The 19,716-nt window shown below is 42.0% G+C and overlaps 1 protein-coding gene across 2 annotated transcripts; it reads left to right on the forward strand.

Moving 5' to 3' along the window:
• Positions 1-4,996: 4,996 nt before the first annotated feature.
• vamp4 (vesicle-associated membrane protein 4) lies at positions 4,997-15,438 on the forward strand. Of its 2 annotated transcripts, none has more exons than XM_061239541.1 (8): positions 4,997-5,171; positions 8,402-8,503; positions 9,650-9,696; positions 10,034-10,084; positions 12,224-12,324; positions 13,957-14,036; positions 14,326-14,377; positions 14,519-15,438. In XM_061239541.1, the coding sequence occupies exons 2-8, from the start codon at positions 8,438-8,440 to the stop codon at positions 14,542-14,544; spliced, it is 423 nt and encodes a 140-aa protein (XP_061095525.1). In that variant the 5' UTR covers positions 4,997-5,171; positions 8,402-8,437; the 3' UTR covers positions 14,545-15,438. The 2 variants fall into 2 exon arrangements, with proteins under 2 accessions (XP_061095525.1, XP_061095524.1); XM_061239540.1 differs by lacking the exon at positions 4,997-5,171 and adding an exon at positions 7,008-7,310.
• The last annotated feature ends 4,278 nt before the right edge of the window (positions 15,439-19,716 follow it).

Below are 19,716 nucleotides of genomic sequence, written 5' to 3' on the forward strand. Positions count from 1 at the left end.
CATCAATCAGGAATGTGGATGAGTTCAAACTACTTTCAAAATATCTCAATAAATATTTCATGCTGATTTATGGGTACACTGGGGTAGCAGATATGGTGGGGGGAAGAGAAGAGAATCCCCCACAATGAGTACTGTAATGGAGAATACAGAAGTCACCCAACTGTAAACGTACTTAAAATGTATTTGGTTGATGTAAAATTGATTTATGTTTTCTATGCATTTGTCTTCCTCATGAAATCTGTAGATGGTCTGCAAGCATCTGTGCTTGAACAGGGAGGACGTGGATATGACAGCCTGACACTGGTGTCTGAGCTCCCTCCAGCTTCATTTCAGCTCCAGCTCGAAACCAAAACCAGCACTAGTTTACGATTAAGCGCCAGCACAGGCCCTGGAGATATTCCAGGCATTTACAAGCCCCAGCCAACTGTCCCATTAAAGCCACATCAACCCGGTCTCAAATTGCCCACCCCACCCCCGATGGGATAACAAGCTAACCATCATTAACAGCAGGCCGAGAGCGATCTTTCCTATCGGTGCCCGTCATCTCCCTAATTGTACTCAACATGCTATCATCGAAATGCACTGGAAATACATGTATCCTCTGCTTCTTGGTCCTTCCAAGACATGTTACTGGGTTGTTTGTGTCATGAGCTGTAAAGTGTTGCTGGCTATGCTCATATTAACTAAGGGAAGTCAGATTTTTGGTAAGCTTTGGAAATTGTTTTACTAAAGGGGTAGGCAGGGTGAGATATGAGTTGCCTCTCTACCCATGTTTCAATTACAGTAAAACTTTTTTTTTTTTTAATCAAATTGAGAACCATTTCATTTCAAAATATGTTTTATTGGTCTATTCAGTCTCAAAACAGAATCATTGTACAAGTCAATCAATCATCTAAAAGTATTGGAACAGCAAGGCCAATTATTTAGTTCTTGCTGTACGCTGAAGACAATGGAGTTTGAGATCAAAATATGTACATGAGATGACAGATCCGAATTTCATCTTTTATTTCCTGGTATTTACACCTAGATGTGTTAAACTATTTAGAACATAGCACCTTTGGTATCAGACCACCCTGATACAAAAGCTGATATGATCTAAGTTGTTTAACAAATCTAGATAAAAATACCAGGAAATAAAAGCTGAAATTCGGATCTGTCATCTCATGTACATCTTTTGATCTCAAACTCCATTGTCTTCAGTGTATAGCAAAAACAAAGCAACTGACCTTGCTGTTCCAATACTATTGGAGGGGACTGTATAAATGTTTGGCTTTTCACATAATGGTTCTTGGTGATAAGGCTGAAAAGATTGCTTTAGCAGCAGTGAAAGTAAAAAATGTTTCCCTGTAGGAAAGAGTAGCCCCTTAATTTAAAGTGGCAGTAAAATCTGAGGAATCTAGTTAAATGGATCGTAATCTACAACTGGCTTTAATAAGCTTCTTACAGTCGGTCTGTAAAAGCACCTGATTTTCCAGTTGCTTGCGGACAGAGCAACGGGGGACATTTTTGCCACTGCACATGACTGGAGTGGTCACTTTGTGTGCTTCCTGTTCGAGGGTAGAGGCGGGATGCTTTTTAAAGATTTTATGTTTGCTTTGGCTGGAACGTCTCCTAGTGCTTGCCTTTCTCCACCCACTGTCTGCAAACTACAAAGCATATGTGATTAAATCTTAAAGGAACAATTCAATTCAATTCAAAGCAATTCAAAACACATTATGACAAACACTGCCCGTGAAAAGTATCAGTGGGTCAGTCATCCTGTCAATACTGTACTGCCAGTTCCTTTGAATTGAGCTGATGTGACCTATAACTGGGGGTCTCTTTGATCTTCAGCTGTAAGATGCGTGGTAGGAAATGGCCTACAGCCAACACTGTTGCCTCTGAAAAATGTACAGTAAGCATACCCCCAGATAAACAAGTGGGCTAATGTTTAGTGGAGTATATGCAATGTGAATCTGGAATGTGTCACATGAACAGTAGGGAATCCACTCAGGAATTAAATGAAACCTTAAGAAGAGAGCAATCATATTTTACTACCCTGACTGGTCCAACTTCATTCTGGGCTCACTAAACTTTCCTCCATTTCATTCAAATGTAGCTGGCCTATATTCATTTGTTTCCCCTATAAAATGTCACATTCTGCTCCCAAGTGTTTTAAGCAGTTGTGCAATCTATACAGGTGACCAAAAAGAAAGAAACTGATATTTAGCCTGGATGAAGATCCCTTTCTGAAGCATCTAATTGTATATTGTAAATTCCAGTCGATCAAATCAAGGGTAGGTCCTGTTAGTGCTGGGAACAGAACCTGGGATCAGAGGCAGAGTGGGACCCCATAATGAAAAGCACATTTCTGTGACACTGACTACTACAGATGTTCATGTGCCCGTGTTTATGCATGCGCATTCATATCATATGCACGGGTGTGTGTGAAAAATGTGCGTGTAGATAGCTGAAAAAGAAATAGACGAGATGTTACCGGGAAGACACCCCAGGGGCTGCGTGAGCTTCATCGGGACATACGGGAAGCATCAGTCACAGTTTTCGGCAAAGTTCCTTGGGACCGTCACCGAGTCATTTATTACCATAGTCTACACAGATCACCCCTCCCCCCCCCCCCTCCTCCCCCAGACACCCCCACACCACAGAAAGCTCCAGGAAGTCTGCTGCTCTCATCAGAGCCATGGTCCTGGACTTTTATTTCTCCCATTTTCTCAGAAGATTAACACTCTGGCTCTCATCTATATAAACATTACAGCACAAAGATGTGCTTTATGGACATGAAAGGGCTCCTTACTGTGTTACTGTCTGTCTGTGCACAGTTGTGTGGTTGCCCCAACAGAACCATTATTATACAGACCCTTTCTGGTGACATATCAGATTAAAGCAAAGTGGATGTACAGTTCCAGTGGTCCTAAAATCCTCCTAATGTCATAATTAATATATTCAAATCTCTGGAGCACTGCATATTTCACATTAATTCTAAATTATCTTCCAACTAGCAATAGTGACAGCAGTTATTATTGTAGAGTGACAGTCTTCATACCGCTGATAACCTGATAAACTCTGAATCTTGTGGTCTTGAAGTGGATGGGGAACACAATCTAAGCTTGTGAGTACAACCCCCCCTCTCCTTTGGGTCGCAGACTACCCAGTCATCAAATGCAAAGGATTTGCAACCAAGTACTAAAACTACAGTATGTAAATTAGTCCAGTATTTTTGGTCCCCTAAAATGGGGGAACTATATGAATGGCAGTAAACCCTACATGACTTACCAAAAAGGTATAAAAAAAAAAATACCCTCAAATTAAAGCTGACAAAGACTGGCTCAGAAGTATAAAAATCTTTCTATGCAAAATGAGAACAGAATAAATAGCTGGTGACATTTACACTGTTAATTGATGGACAGTGTCTCTTTCATGTCCTCAAGAAATCCTCCTAAGGTCATATTGCACACATTTACAGTTGGAAAAAACAGATGAAAGAATTTAGTAGGCTTCACCTTTGTGTATCTGGGCGAGGGGGTGTTGGCCTACAGGATGTGAGCAAAACAATATATGGCCACAAAACCTTTTTATACTTGAAGGTAACATGAAATCAAGGTTATAGAAATGCTTTTTATACTCTCATCCTTTCTAATATTTGATGAGATTTAATAAGGCCTGCACATTAACAATATACACTCAGCACTTTATTAGGTATTTATTACACTTAGGTGTAATTAAGTCTTCTGCTGCATACTACTGTAATGCGTGGCTATTTGCGTTACTGTCACCTTCCTGTCAGCTTCGACCAGTCTGGCCCTTCTCCTCTGACATTCTCTTATTAACAATGCATTTCTGCCAGCAGAACTGCTGCTCACTGGATGTTTTTTGCACCATTCTCTGCATCTGGCAGAGAATGTCTGAGACTGTCTGGCACCAACAATCATTCCACGGCCAAAGTCACTTAGATTTTAAGCATTTAATTGCTGCCACATGATTGGCAGCATTAACAAGCTGGTGTACAGGTTTTCAAAATATCAAAGCATTTTGTATAACCCTATTAACATTTTTGTTGGTTCTATTGTGTTGACAAGGTGTTATCATTATTTTTGAGGCAGTTATTGAAGGAAGGTCACACTTAATGTATTACTTATTCATTGTTAACATTAATTAATTGATGTGCAAGTACATTGATGAAGCATGAAATTACATGTCCATTTGTTAGCTACTAACTAATGTATTATTAACAGAAACATTTACAAACATCAGTAAACCATCGGATAAACATAGCCTATAATTAGTTAACCATTGGCAAATGCTATTTTTTATTAACTTTTTTTTATTCCAATATGAATCGGCATTACTTATGTAGTTAACATGAATTAGACCTAATGATGTACAAATACATAAACAAAGCTTGACAGATGAACTACTCAGTAGTTGGGTTAGTTAACAACTACATTAGTGCATGCCAATGCATGTAACCTTGTAAGTGTTACCGGGATAGGAGCAAGGACTGCTCTGTTGGGGGGGAAAGGTGGGGTAATTCAGACTAACACGTAAACGTTAATAAATAAATAAACAAATGTATGTAGGCAAAACTGTATTCTGCTATTTCTAGAGCATACCGTTAGGAAGCGTATATCACCTGTCACTGCTCGAGCACGGGTAAACCCAGTAAACTCGTGCATGCTTGCCATTTTTAACCCTGCGCGGGTTTATATTACAAATAAAGTCGGCCGACTACGAACATTGAACGTTAATGTTAGCGAAGCATATACACAAATTAAATTGGTGATGACAGTTCGATTTGATATGGTGATGGTGATGGTATAAAATATTTCTTGTTGCTCCATGAATTAGCATACACCCTCTTACAATATCATGACGTTATAATTAACAAATCACAATCCCTGACTTTCTCTGTTTACGTATGGGTATATCCATGGATACAATCTGCATTGGCTATAATGTAATTGTTGGCTTAATTTAATCATTTGAACTCTGTGGAACTTGGCCTATCTATTTGCGGAAACAACTGTTTAGCTTCCTGGTCAGCAGAGGATGCAGGGAATGGTTAACTACGGAGATATCGCAGCGCCGCTGATGGTGAAAACATTTCAGTAATTCCGGGAAAACAATAAAATATTTGTACACCTGAAACAGGGCTCAACGACGTCCACGAAACGGTAACTAGATCACTATGTTCGTTCAAGAGAGTTAAAGAGAAACCAAAACATAGCCTACTCCTTGTTAGCCATAGCCAGATTGTGGATCAAGTAACAGCGAAAATAACGCAGGTAACAGAGCGAGAGAGCTAGCTAGCTGGCTAGCAGACTAAATAACATGACTCAGTAGCATCATGCAAGAGGCCTCGTCTAGTCAGCTAACCTTGGAGAGCTTGCTAATACTACTAGTATCGTGGTGGAGCTATTGCGAAAACAAACCTAACTATAACAGTAGCAGTAGCTACAACAGATGGCTCGTTTTGTCGCGTTTTACAAATGCATTGGGACAACTGATTGGTCGCTACAGTAGTAATATAGCTAGTAATATGGCTATATTAGCGTGCAAGCTATTAGAATCGGACTGGCGACTGAACAGTGTGTTGTGCTTTTATTTGCGACATGTAATCACAGACATAAAGGATGTCATCAACGCACTGAAATGTGTTATTATATCGGCCATTGATATTTACAAAACAAAATTGTATGCATCAACCACAAATGCATTCAGCTAGCATTAGGATATAGAGGCTAGGCTAACTGTAGGGCTAGCCTGACGTTATATTATTTTTTTGTATTTCATGTTAGGATTCAAAATACGCTATCCGCTCTTTTGCAAAGTGCGGTATTTAACTAACGCATGTTCGTTATTTTTAACTCGCAATTAACTTGGAATATAGATAGGCTAGCTAGCTCGCTAGATACTGTAGTTTTTGGTGGGCATCTAGCTATGGCCTGAGATTTGGAATCCTACCGGTTACTGTAGGTATCGTTAGCTGTGTTCATTGTAGCTAGCTAAGGTCTGAAGGTAGAAAAATGTATTTGAATATTTTGAAAATTCTATTCTATTTAGAATTCTGTGCAGTGCAGCTACGAACGTCACCTTAGCGATGTCATGCTTGCATCCCTAAGACAATCACCGAAATGAACACTCCTAATGTCGTTGAAGGTATAGGGTGGTGGCAGTAAATCACAGGATCATATCCCTGCATCTGGAACTACTAATAATGGGCTTATTCATATGCCAGCTAGTCCGGTCTGGTAAATGTTGTAAAATATAGAAATTGCGCAATAATATGTAACCGAGAATATTGTTTTTCTGGAGTGGACTCAAAATGAATTGGTTTTGCTATTCACAACTATGATCATCATAAGAGAAACGTTGTATGACTATCCTGATGTTCCTCCTGAATTTATTTAGTATTTTCTGAGGCTTTAGGGGGCATTAGGGTAAGAGGTAATGCCCTGCTGTAATTTCTAGTACCTCATAAGTCTGATTTTGCTTGTGATTAGGTGAAAAACCTTCTAGATAGACAGGTGTGATGTCGTGTAGTAGAACAGGGAAAATGGCCAAAGTCAATTCACGCTTATTGTTATTGTCTGATGACGTATATTTAACTGAAGGTCGTTTTGGGAGTTGCTCTGAGTTGCTCTGAGTCAGCCACCAGTACTTATGGGTCACTCCTAATGAGACTAGGTCTAAGTTACTACTATTGGATATACTGTTAACACTGCTGTCTTTCTGGCATTTCCCCAGTATCCCTATACTTTATTGACATGGCTGTTTGGCAAAAAAAAAAGTTTCCATTAATACCATGGGATCCGTAGGCCCATATCATGGGCCATATACATTCAGGAAGAGAAAACCGTTCAATGTAGTTCCTGCCTGGGTGAATGTGAGCTAGCCAGAAGTTTGTTCTATCAAAATCATCTTCAGTGGGAAGGGACTCCAGCATTTTGTTCCTGTTGCTTCTTTTAATCCTCAACACATCGTTAGTCGATTCTGGTCCATTTCCTGTTTCTGAGCTTGTGAACCATGCCAAGGTTGTGCTTTTACTTGGATAGAAGTGCAAATGGATTTCACAATGTGCATATGAAAGAAATCAGTGTTTGCATGGTTGCGACCAAAGACTGTTAGTCTTTTTCTCTCTTTCTCTTTTTCTTTCTTTCTGTCTTCTTCACTCTGTCGTTACCTCAGATAGACCTCTTTCTGCTGTTTACTGGAAAATTCAGAGCTGCTCCTGACTGGGAATAGGCCTTTTTCCGACCAAGCTTCCAGGAGGAGAAGCAGAAAGCAACAGTTTCAGAAAAGTGGATAAAATGGTATCAGTCTCTCAGATGTAGTTTTGGGGCTGGGGGGGTTGAGGGGGGTGGGGGTTGGTGGCAGGACTAGTGTGCGGCTTGACATCGCTGTGAGTCTGTTAAGTGACATGAGGAGACTGAGGCCTAGCATACTGAATGTGGGTGGAATGCAGTCTGTATTAAGATGACAGGGACTGCTAGCATAAGCCGTTTTGTAGTTCTAGCTTGTTTTTCTTGATAGTATAGACATGTGGATGTGAATGATCCCCTTGAATAAATGTGCTTTCAGCAAAGTTCTAAGGTGATGCTAAACCAAGACTCGTCCATTTCAAGGGCGAACATGAAAATGGTTTATTAAGATTACAGTGATTGAGTCAACTGCAATGGCATACTTCACTGAAATATCATAACAAGGTCATGGGTATTAAAATGGATGGTTAAGTGCTCCTGAACCTCTTGTTGCTCTTGAAAGCCCATCTATATGTATACTTTGAAAGGCAATGTTTAGTTCCAATGAAGTGTATCCAAATTGGATTAACTAAACTTTGTCTTTCTATATTAAGGCAAGTTTCTTTCATGTTTTTTTATTTTATTTTTTTATTTGTCATTTTTTATTTTCTGGTCACTCACTAGAACAGCTATTGTATTTTCTTTGCTTTCTGGGTTCTCGCACATGTTTCATGATTGGTTGGGCTCCAACACCTTGGCAGACAACTTCCAGAAATGTGGGAAAAGTGACCACACACACAGTGTTTTTCAAACAGTAGGCTAGTGCACAGAGTGTGGTGATGGCCATACTTTTCACTGTTTTGAATGTTTTTCTTTCAACTCGATTCATATTTAGCCCTATTATTTACCATTTAGATATTTATTTTTCACTGACACACAACATTTTGGTGTTATTTTCCATACTTGCTATGTGTTATTTATTTATTTTTCCTTTGTACACTTATGAAAACTTGGATCTCCGAGGTAGGGTTGTGCACAAGAACAGACCAGTCTTGTTCTATGCATGTTTCTTGCAGTTGAACAAAAAAAAGAAAAGAAAAAATGAACAACTAGTTTTTACGGTTTGACTGCAATCATTTTTTTCTTCTTCTCTCCACCTACAGAGGGAGCCAGAGAGAGGGGAGCAGCCTGCAGAAGCAATGCCCCCGAAATTCAAACGACACCTCAACGATGATGAGGTCACGGGTTCGATTCGAAGCGAAAGGGTAAGCCGGACCGCTGGGCTTTGCAGCCTTCGAGTACCTCAACACTAGGGAGAGAGGATGGAGGGTAGGTGCTTGCCCCCCTTCTCTTTGTTTTGGATACTACGGAGCCTCCTGCTCTGCCCCCCCCCCCCCCCCAGAGCACCGTGTTGTTGAGCCGCGATCAAAGCGCCAGGCCCTTACATAAGCAGCACGTTTCCCTCCCACCTGATCGCTCTCTCCCCATCCCTGTTCTCCGCTCTGGAGCCGGGCCAGAGCAGCACAATGACATGTGTTTGTGAGCGAGAGGAGGGAAAAAACAAAGCGGAACAAGTCTTTAAGTGATTGCTTGGGGAGTTTGTGCCCCGCACGCAACAAGTGAATGAAGCAGCCAGGAACGGACGTGTTTAATGATAGCTTAGACCAACAGAGGGGTTGTGATGTAACGCAGGCTGTGGAACTAAATTTTAACTCTTATGAAGGGGAAACTCCCGAGACATCCATAAAGCTCATATGGCTGGAATTCCATAAAACATACAGGTCATCTTTATATTTGCCAATCCTGCGGAGCAATGATGGTTAAGCATTCAGAACCACCCTGGGAATGTGGAGCGTGATAACTGTCATGTTTGCAAGCTCAAGGACACGAATCTTGGTGGTTATACATTTTTAAATATGCTATTTGAAATTGAAATAATTTCTGTATGTGAAGCTCATTCATAATGTATACACAGCTGTCCATTTGTTCCATACTCCAGCATCTACAGTCTTTAATTATTTTTTATGAGTGGTTGTGTGGATGTGAAGCAGTGTCTGGTTCTAGATGGCTTCTGCGGTTAGTGTTTATTTTTATTTATATGGGGAAGAGCAGGTAAACACTCCCTGTGCAGAATGCTGGTCTTTAGGATATCAGGACAACTTGATATCTATGCCGTGTCTAGTGCCAAGCAGGATATGTCTTAATATTTTAACTGGACATTGAGCATCAAAGCTGTAATCTTTTTCTGTTCGGCCAGATCCTTCATAGCCCAGCTAAAGCAATACAACATTCACACTACTAATCACTACTCAGCCTTCTCCAATGGGTCACCGTTTCATCGGCAATCTTGAATAGGAAACTTGTGAATGTACATTGCCTCACCATTAACTTTTCACTTTGTTGTTTTACAGAGGAATCTCCTTGAGGAAGACTCTGATGAGGAAGAGGACTTCTTCCTGTAAGTGTGTCTATGTCTGGTTTTGTGTGGTCTGCGTAATGGAGAAAATGAACACATTCCTTAAAAGTACAAAGTAATAAAAAACATTTCTATAGAGGAAACTTCCTTTCAAAGTCTGTCATAGTATGACATAACATTGGCATTATTTCAAATTGTAGACCTATAACAGTATATGTATGCAATTTTATCTGCATGTTATGTTTGCATTGACATAGCCCACAGTTCTCTGTGTCATTGGACATGTACATTCTTATGCTTGTGTTTATGTTCATCTGGGATGGGAATTTAATTTTAATTTTAATTTTATTTATTGAGATAAGTTTTTCTTTCATTGCAGGAGGGGACCAAGTGGACCAAAATTTGGACCCAAAAATGACAAAATCAGACAGTAAGTGTGTGTGTGTGTGTGTGTGTGTGTGTGTGTATGTATGTGTATGCACACGCACATGTGTCCATGTGTTTTTAACCAGTCATCCCCTAGGTACTGTATGAGCAAATATATGATACTGAGCTGTCTGCACTTACTGCTGTGAGTCTGATTAACAGAGCTTCCAGTGGGAACAGCTGTGCATGTCAGCAGTGACATAAGCGGTTTGTATGAGTATGGTGTTGGCCTGCAAAGATTACACCTCACTGCTACCCTGGAGCGCACCATGCATGCCTTTCCTCTGGAAAACAAGCAGGTTTGCTGAGGCAAATGCTTACACACCCTGGCCCGACAGTCCTGCCCATTGCTTCATATCACCCTAATTTACCATACATCACCACCTGTTAGTATTACACAATATTCTTGCAAATAGTCAAAAAATGATTTGACCAAGTGATGTGTTCTGGCTTGTACATTTTTAACATTGTCACAGGGTAAGAAATGAAATGGGGGAAAAAAGACAAAATATATATCAAAAGTAGGGCAGGAAATATTATAATATGTTATTTCAACTTTGCAAGTGTAATCTACCACAGGATATCCTTAGTGATCTATTGCAATAGAACATTTAACATTGTTTCATATATGATGAAAGAAAGACAGCATCTTAAGCTGCTAGCTCCCTCTGGTTTGTCAATTTTAAAACTCTCAGGCCCAAATCAATACTCGTATTCTATTCACAACTGCTGGGAAATGTACACTAGCAGGCAATGCATTATTTTCATCAGACACCTTGCATGATTCATCTGATTTTACAGTCTTGAAGCTGATTGGTCTGTGGTTTAAATGATTTCTGAAGCTGTAGTCATCTAAAAGTTTGAGTTGCCTGTGTTGTAGATTAAGCCGTAATTGAAACTGCTGAAAACTTCTTACATGATAGAAACAGAGAGTGCATCATAAAGCAGAACGAGTATATATTCAGGAAGTATGTGAGAATTCTGTCATATTTGGCAATTATCGAAGGTTTGGTGAGAACAGCGATTATCAAGCTTTTTGAACATTGGATTGAGGAAATTATGTTCCAGTTTCTTTTTATAACTTAGTGCTGTAAGACAGAAATAGGTTTTCCTTTTCTATTGACAAGTCAGGCTGCCAAAAACAAAAGGTTGAAAACACATTATGACTCATGAATTGTGAGTTTGACATCAGCTTGACCAAAGTTAAAAATTCACAAACTTTACATTGCACTTTACTATGTACTACAGCTCCACGTTGTCATACCTATTAAACACTTAGAGGGTGGATAAGTCTATTTCACATTAGAGTGGAGTGAAGGTACTACCGTAGAAATGGTTCTACTTCAGAGAATAGTGGCTTACAAGTATTTAAACTTTACATACAAGGGATATGCTCCCCTTGTCATTTGATCTTTTAATCTAAATTAAATTAAGCTATAATGTAAAGCTATAAGCTACAATTGTAAAGCTTTTTTATATTTATTTTTATGATTTATTCAACCCTTTCTCAAGTGTATAGGCATTCATTGTTCAGTGGTCATTCATCGTTCAGTGTCATTGTGTTTTTAATTTATCCAGTCCAGTCAAACGGCAAATGTTGAGGGCTTGGACTGAAGTTTTGTGGATATTTCAGAGTACTTTTGAGTTTTGAATAAAAAGCCAAGTTCTTTTCCAGACCCCATGCAGTGTAGCAGCACCTCTCTTCTCCCTCCCTATGTAGAGTTAATGGGCCAGAGGGGACGCTGTGTAGGCCTCCTGCATTAGAGATTAAAGACGTGGAGGTGTGCTTGCTCCGGCTCGCTGGGCAGTCGGCATGGCCGCAGGTGTGAGAATGTTCCTATTGGTAGTTCACACTCAGGGCAGTGCAGTAAATCCAGCTGCTGACTGAGCCTTGGCAGTCCTCATTTTTTAATCTTTTATTTGCAAAAGTTTCTTAAGTGTGTCCCTGCGAGTGCCAAGCAGTGTAATACCATAAAAAGTGCGTTTACAAAGTTGTGTTATAACTACTGCACAATGCTGCAGTTCAGGCCAGAGTGATTTATGAACACAACTATCAGCCCAGTATTGTTCCTCAGGGTAGACTCTAAAATGTTGTTGGCCCTCTCCTCTGTCTGCTCGTCCTTCCTCTGCCTCCATCCTGCAGAGTGCAGACCCAAGTGGATGAGGTGATCGATGTCATGCAGGAGAACATCTCCAAAGTCATCGAGAGAGGGGAGCGCCTGGATGACCTTCAGGATAAGTCAGGTGAGTCAGGTGAGGTCGCTCCTAGCGATGGCAGCTTTTACTCCTTTTGGTGAGCTGGATCCTTTGGCTCCATTTGTCCAAAATATAAATTCACAGTTAGTTCACTAGTACGTCGAGACTTCCATGTCAAAAATACTTTTTTTAAATCAATTTTATTAAATAGCTGCCTCTCATATTACAATAATCTTATAATCTTGAGCAACAGGTTTTTTTGCCTCTCTGCATTCCGCTCCGGTTGAACTACATGGCTTACTCATTTGGTTCCTTACATTTGCTTCTTGTTTGTTGCCTATTTTTGTTCACTAGCTCATTCTAAAAGATTTGTTTGTTTGTGAACTGTCCAACACTAGACTTCCTAATTGAAAGGGTGGAGGGGTGTTAAGATGCTGGAGCATAGAAGCGTAAATTAGGTATGAGGGTTGTAGTATCTCTGGAAGACGGATGAGTTCTGGGGCCATGCGTGAGAGATGAGGTCCTCTTCTTGGAATTCCACCTTGTGTGTCCGAGAATATAGCAAGGACCTAACAAGCGTGCGTGCAAAAACACAAATGACAAATGACTCTCAGTCCTTTGTGCCTTGTAACCTGCCTACCCTGCCAAGCGCCGTAGCACAGGGGATGAATGGTACCGTTGTTTGAGAAATGTGGCGTATTAATCCACATTAAAGGTGTTTATTGCATCACCAAGTTCAGTCCATTGTAAACGGTGTCCAGAAGGCTTCTTTTTCGATTGTTATTCCATACCTTCTGACACTTAAGGGAAGCAGCTCCTCTGATCTTTTTCCTCAGAAAGACGAAAAACTTTCTTAGCATTCCTGTCGCTTTCATTACGGCTGGCTGCTTTTTGAATAACTGGCATTGTGTAACAGCTGCACGTGTCCACACAGAGCAATAGCATGTCTGCAGGATAATACTGTGAGAAACATCTGGAAGAGATTGTCACATGACCATTGGGAAAACGTGCTTTGACCCAGCGGTGTTGCCTCTGTGTGGGGCGGGAGGAAGTGCAGGTACACAGTATGGTGAGCGTGACAGGGTTGTGAGGGCGTGAACGAATGTGCTGGAATTTGCTGGAAGGACCTTGGAGGTGGTGGCTCCCTGTTGAGCTGGAGGTCGAGTGTGGTAGGATGAGCAGGTGAATCGCGGCTTGTGGGTGTAGTTCTGCCCAGAGCCCTCTGCTTCCTGGTTCCTGTGGCCCAGCCCTGCTCTCTACTCTCTCCTCACTCTGCATGCAACGTGCCGGTAGCCTCTGGTCAACATTCCAGCAGACTCTGAAGCACTTCACGGAACACTTAATAGCATTTACTCTAATTAGACCCTCTGTGTTGTCAAACAGTTGGATGCAATTCAGTTTAGTAACAAGGGGACTAAATAAATTCCACAAAAAAGAAAAAAAGGTATTTCTCGTCAGGAGAGACGATGAAGCAATTCCTGCACAATTGAGGTCTTTGAGGCCCTTGTCCACAGTCCAAATGTCTCTAGGCAACAATCATAAGTGATCTTGCCAAGCTCTAAAATGTTATGCAACGATGCCAGCATAATCCCAAAAACCTTTTCCACATGGTTTTTTGACAAATGTTCTGTTCCTGTCCTTGTGTTTTGTTTTTTTCTGTACCGTACTGCAATTGTCCAGAGAGCCTTTCGGATAATGCCTCAGCCTTCAGCAGTCGAGCCAAACATCTGCACAGGAGGATGTGGTGGAGGGACATGAAGGTGAGATTTCCCATGATGCTCCTCCCCAGTTGAACAGCTGCCTACCTTGGCCCCCAAAATTGTCCCATTGTGCTGATATATTTTTATGATTTGTTGTGACGGAGCCGGGACCCTCCTTATATTACATAACATTTATTTTGGAGACACTATCATCCAGAACAGTATGCAGTAACAACTTCAGGAACAAAAGTAACTCCAAAAAGACTTTTCTTGGTGTGTTTCTACAGTAGCTGAAAAATGGGTTGACACAATATATCGGTAATAAATGTATTTTTCTGTTTTTCAACAGATGAAAGCAATAATCGCACTGGTAGTCGTGATTCTGCTGCTCATCATCATCAGTAAGTGTTGTCATGGACACAAGCAGATGGTCTCACCCAATACCATGCTCAATTCACCAGCAGTGCGTTTGCGCTTGCTGTTGGTATTGAGTGCAGATAATGACTCTTTCATTAACCCCTTCTCTCTCTTTCTCTCCATAGTTCCTGTTATTCTTCAGTACCACTAGCACCTGCCGGAGAGGGTGGTGGAGCGTGTCATGCAGGAAACTGACACCTCCAGTCCTCCCCCACCCTTCTTCCCTCCTCCATTCAGCCGCCCCCCCCCCCACCAAAACCAAGTAGGGGCTTTGCCCTATCGCAGGAGATTGCCAGACAGCGCTGTGCCAGTCTCAAGACAGGGTGGCACAGGGCTAGTCTGGGAGAGTTGGGTTTACATGTTAACTCTTCATGTCTTAAATAGCCAAGCGAGTGGAGCAAATGCACGACGCCTCTTGCAGCTGCTTCACAAAGAGAAGCGTTGCAGTATGTTGACAGTTACGGCCCCTGCTCTCCGACAGCACAGCAAGCTGGGCAAGAAACTACCCTCATCCATTGTCTACAATGCCAGGCCCATACCGTACAGTGAACAGCATCTACATAGAACGAAAGGGAGAGCAGTCGATGCTTACCCAGCGTTAACCCACTCCGTCCCCATTCTCAAAAATAAGTAAGGATCCATCCGTTCTTCAGTGTATTAGGCCTCACACTAGGTTGTTAGAGTAGCTCCCTACCCTCTCCTGGGTAGTATTAGTAGTTAACTTTTCTGATATGCTTGCAAGTTGTTAATGTGATGTCTGGCACACAGACCAATAAGTATAGGCACTGAAGGAACATTCATTCAGGAAATATGTGAAGTTATCCGGATGCTTGGCGATCCCCTTGGTTAAAATGGCAGTGTGCTCATTTTCTGCTTATTTTAAATGTTTTGGTGAGTATGTGCTATGGTTCACTTGGACAAAAGTGACACTGTTTGCTGCTATTGCCTTGTGGAAGGTAAAGGAAGTTTTCTTTCTTAGACTATTTGGGCTGTATATCTGCAGAATCTGTTGTATGTTATGTATTTCTGTTGTCAAAAAGGGGAAGGGGGCTTGGGGGGGGGGGGGGGGGGGGTAATTGTGAAAGTATTCAGTCCCAGCATTAATCGCTGATTGGTTAAGACTTACTACTGCAGTGGTTTGCTATGGACAGTGGGATGGCAAGCATAACAACTCAAGTAGTGCCACTGGGCATATCTGTGATTAGGATTAACATCTGTGTTGTATTTTTTCTGCATTTTTTTAATTTATATGTAAATATTCATTACAGAAACATTTATTCAATGACTGCATTCTCTGACTATTTTATGTTTCTTTGGAATAAAGTGATTTTAATGGGATTCGGCCTGTTTAAACTGTTTTATGGAGAATGAATAACAGGCAAGGGGACAGTTACTGCATTGTTCAGGGGAACTGGGCAGTCCTGGTACACTGGTTCATGACCACGGCGTCTGGTTTCCTTCTGGTTTCTATGTTTGTTATTCACATTTCATCATTGCTCATTTCGCTTTCCCATGGCCATTTTCAAACCTGTTGGTGTAATACCATGTCCCCATGTTGTTGTTGTTAAATCCTTTGCGCTTGAGCTCCGCGGTTCATTTTCCTTCCCTGGTCTTTCCATCTCATGCCATTAAGCCTGCACGTCTGTATTATACATAACACTCATTAGGGTGGACCTCTGCCATTGGATGCAGTGGAAGAAAAGTGGGTGGGCCTCACAAGGCGTGTTGTGTACATCTCTATGGGTGAGATTCACTTCTCCTGCGTTTAACAGCATTTCACAGGGTGCAGGGGTGTACTGTAAATTGGGTAGATTGGGTCCCTCCAATCCCAAATGTTGAGGCTAATCTTCTCATGATAGTGCTGTGTGGTTCACTTGCATACTTCCAAACTATACATACATGGTCCATGCAGGTAATTCATCCAGATACATTAGCTAGGTCTTGTGTTCAGCACAATAGGTTTTCATAATTGACGTGATTGGTTAATCAGTTCTGTGTATTGTATATATCCTGTGTGTTCTGCCTCATGTTTTTTTTCATTGATCAGATCTGATTGAGCTACAAACCACATTGAGAATTTAAGCAAATGTACACATCTCCAAGGCCATCCCCTCAAAGAAGTATCCCGGAATTTTAGACAAGCATCGGTATTTGGGCATTATCTAATGCCATTCTTTGGTTGACATGCGGTATGTGTTTGTATACAGTACACAGGGATTATAATGTACTGCCAGCATACTGGGAGGAACAGGATTTTGGTTATGGATAAGCTGCATCTGTATTGCATTCTTGGTTTTTCCAAAAGTACTTAGATTAAATGAAGTCGGATGTTGGAAGTGGCAGCCAGGACAGTGTAGTGGAGATGCAGGGTTACTTCCTACTCTGGAATGTACACAGACATTTGCTGGAAAACATGTTGTGTCATGGTGTCATAGCCCTGCCCAGTATGGACTGGAAAATGACTACACATTCCCAGCAAAGAACATCTTGCATCAGAAAGGAAACAAAATCGGAAAGGGCAATTGGGAATGATCGTATCGGCACATTGTTTTCAGTTTGAGGAACACGAGATGCTGTTTTCTGCAAGACGGCGAATCAAAAACGAGGGATCAATGGTCAGGAAGATTAATGGTCAGCTAACATAGAGCAACAATGAAAATGGTTTTTCCTCACTTGTTAACAGTGCCCACTTCATCTCGGCAGGAACGTGCAAAAGCCATTACCCAATTCCTCAGGGATTAGAAAGGGTCTGTTTTTGGCTTCGAACACCTCTCCCTTCATTTCCATCGCTCTCGCTCTCCATTTATCGCTCAGAAACGTGTTGGAGCCATGTGGCAGAACCGGGTACAGGGGTATGGCCCCAAATCAAACACATTCTCACTTAACCTGCTGTTTAAATAGAATATTTTTGCAGCTCTAAAGCCAGTGCGAGAGCGTATACCTCAAGTACTTGCAGGCAGATGCTGCCTTGAAGAAGCAGGCTGCTGCAGCAGGAGTGAAAAGGGCATGTGTGAACTTGTCAGAGGGTAGGATGAAGTCAACCTTCAATCTTCTAGATACATCACAAGGTATTAAAAATAACACATCAAACAAAGAGCAAACAAATACCTAATCTCCAAACTAGCCTGCATCCTGGTGGAAAAATACAGGTTTGTTCATGTTCTGGTAAACACTTAAGAGCAGCTGCCTTGACCACACTCCCTTTAGAGTGGCAGGGAGGGGGAACGGTTGGATTAAAGGTGGCATTTCTCATTGCAGCATGGTCCTAACACATGCACACACCTCACTGCCTGACTCGAGTGTCAGCCAGAGAGCCTGGAGCAGCTAGCGACTACTGAAATGTTTGCCCCCGCTGCCTCATCCTGCTGCTTTGAGGTCTTGAGTGACAGTAATCCCTCAGCTCAATGCGTAGCCACCTTTGCCAAAGGTCTGCTGCTCGAGCGGTTGGTTCTCCATGTATCGGTAAATGGTGTGAGTCAGAGGTCTTTGCCAGCTCACTGTCGACAGGAAGGCAGGTTATTAATGCAGAGACCCTGTGACGGGTGGGGGGGAGGGGGCCCCACTCATGGGACTGGCTCTTTCTGGATCCACTTCAAAGAATAGAGAGGGGTACAGAGAAAAGGGACAGAACAAAATTTGGGGAAAAGGAGAAAAACAGGAAAGGAGAGGTCCATTACATGATGCCCTCAGCGAGAGACTGACACAGGAGCGAAAACTCATTAGATCGGGGCTGCCAAACCCTGTTCCTGGGGATCTACTGTCCCGCAGGTTTTTACTTCAGCCCTAACAAAGCACACCGCATTCAACAGCTAAGCATCTGATTGTACTACTAATGAGTAAAATCAGTTGTGCCAAATTAGGTTGAAATTAAAACCTACAGGACACTATATCTCCAGGAACAAGGTTAGGCAGCCCTGCAATAGATACTTCTTATAAAATAAGTACACGGTTACTTAAACTACAACATATACTGTAAGTAAGAGGTGGATGCTTTTTGGATGAGTTGGGAATAGAGCAAACATTGTAAAATGCATTTTAAAGTAATTTTCTATAGCACAGGAGGGCAGCAGTGAGCCACTCAACAGTCTGGCTCATTTTAAGTGATAATCCAGATCAGGGGTCGGCAACCCTGGTCCTGGAGAGCCGCAGGGTGTGCTGGCTTTTCGTCTCCAAGCGACTCAGACCCAAGAAACCAGGTGAGGTGAGTTAACTGTGTAATCAACGGCTTTCATTGATCAATTAATGCCAAGCAACAACGAAAGCCAGCACACCCTGCGGCTCTCCAGGACCAGGGTTGCCGACCCCTGATCCAGATACATTTGGGCTTTTAAACTCAAAACTAGCTGCAAAAAAGCTTCGTAATAATAAACTTACAGCACTATACAAGACTATGTATTGGGACTTATAATGTTTACATTTGGGAGACTGTTAATGGGCAGTCTACAATAGCAAGCACTGATGTAAAAGTGAATTTAGTTTGCAGTCTCAGTGATCTGACCATCTCCCTAAATGGTTAGAAGTCTATGGTTATCTATGGTTAGAAGTTGTTATATAGATTCATAAGTAAATGGTAAATGTTGCCATTTATATAGCGCCTTTATCCAAAGCGCTGTACAATTGATGCTTCTCATTCACCCATTCACGCACCAACGGCGAATGGCTGCCATGCAAGTGATTGTTTTTGACTGTTAATGAATGGGTATGAGTGCACCAATATAATATTAGCTTATACTTAATAAGTATTATGTATGTTGATGTAAAACATCCTGAACTGAACTGTCTAAGCCTGGTGGTCTAGGCAACCATGCAATGAATATGAGGGGTGAGGGAGGATGGCTGGAGTTAAGAGGCAGCTGCAGGTGTGAATGCAGGCTTGTGACTTATTAAAGGGTGATGGGGAAAAGGAACCATGGGCAGTGCCTGTGTGACCGTCCACTCACGACCAACTCTCTGCACCCAGCTCAAAGGAGACAGAGTGGATTAAATGCAGACAGGCCGATTGTTGATCGGCCAAATCCCACACTTGAACCGCTTTTATGTGGCGGTGGGCCCCTCCCTGCTTGTAATGGAACACCCCGCCGCCCTGGGCACTCTGTCTCCATGTGGGGGAAACTCAATCCCCCAGCACCCCTCACCCCTCACCCCTCCCCTCTCTGGGGATATTCCAGAGAGTCCCCCGCACTCATTCGGATGGAGCAACTGATAGCCATGCTCTGGAGCTGCTGGAAAAGCGGAGGACTAGAATTAGAAACACGCACTTACTGAGAGTTGCAGTGTGGCCAATGGGCAAGCTCTCCTGAGTTATCGCTCCAGTTCTCTCATC

Source organism: Conger conger, chromosome 4, assembly GCF_963514075.1.
Source record: "Conger conger chromosome 4, fConCon1.1, whole genome shotgun sequence".
Classification (NCBI taxonomy): Eukaryota; Metazoa; Chordata; class Actinopteri; order Anguilliformes; family Congridae; genus Conger; species Conger conger.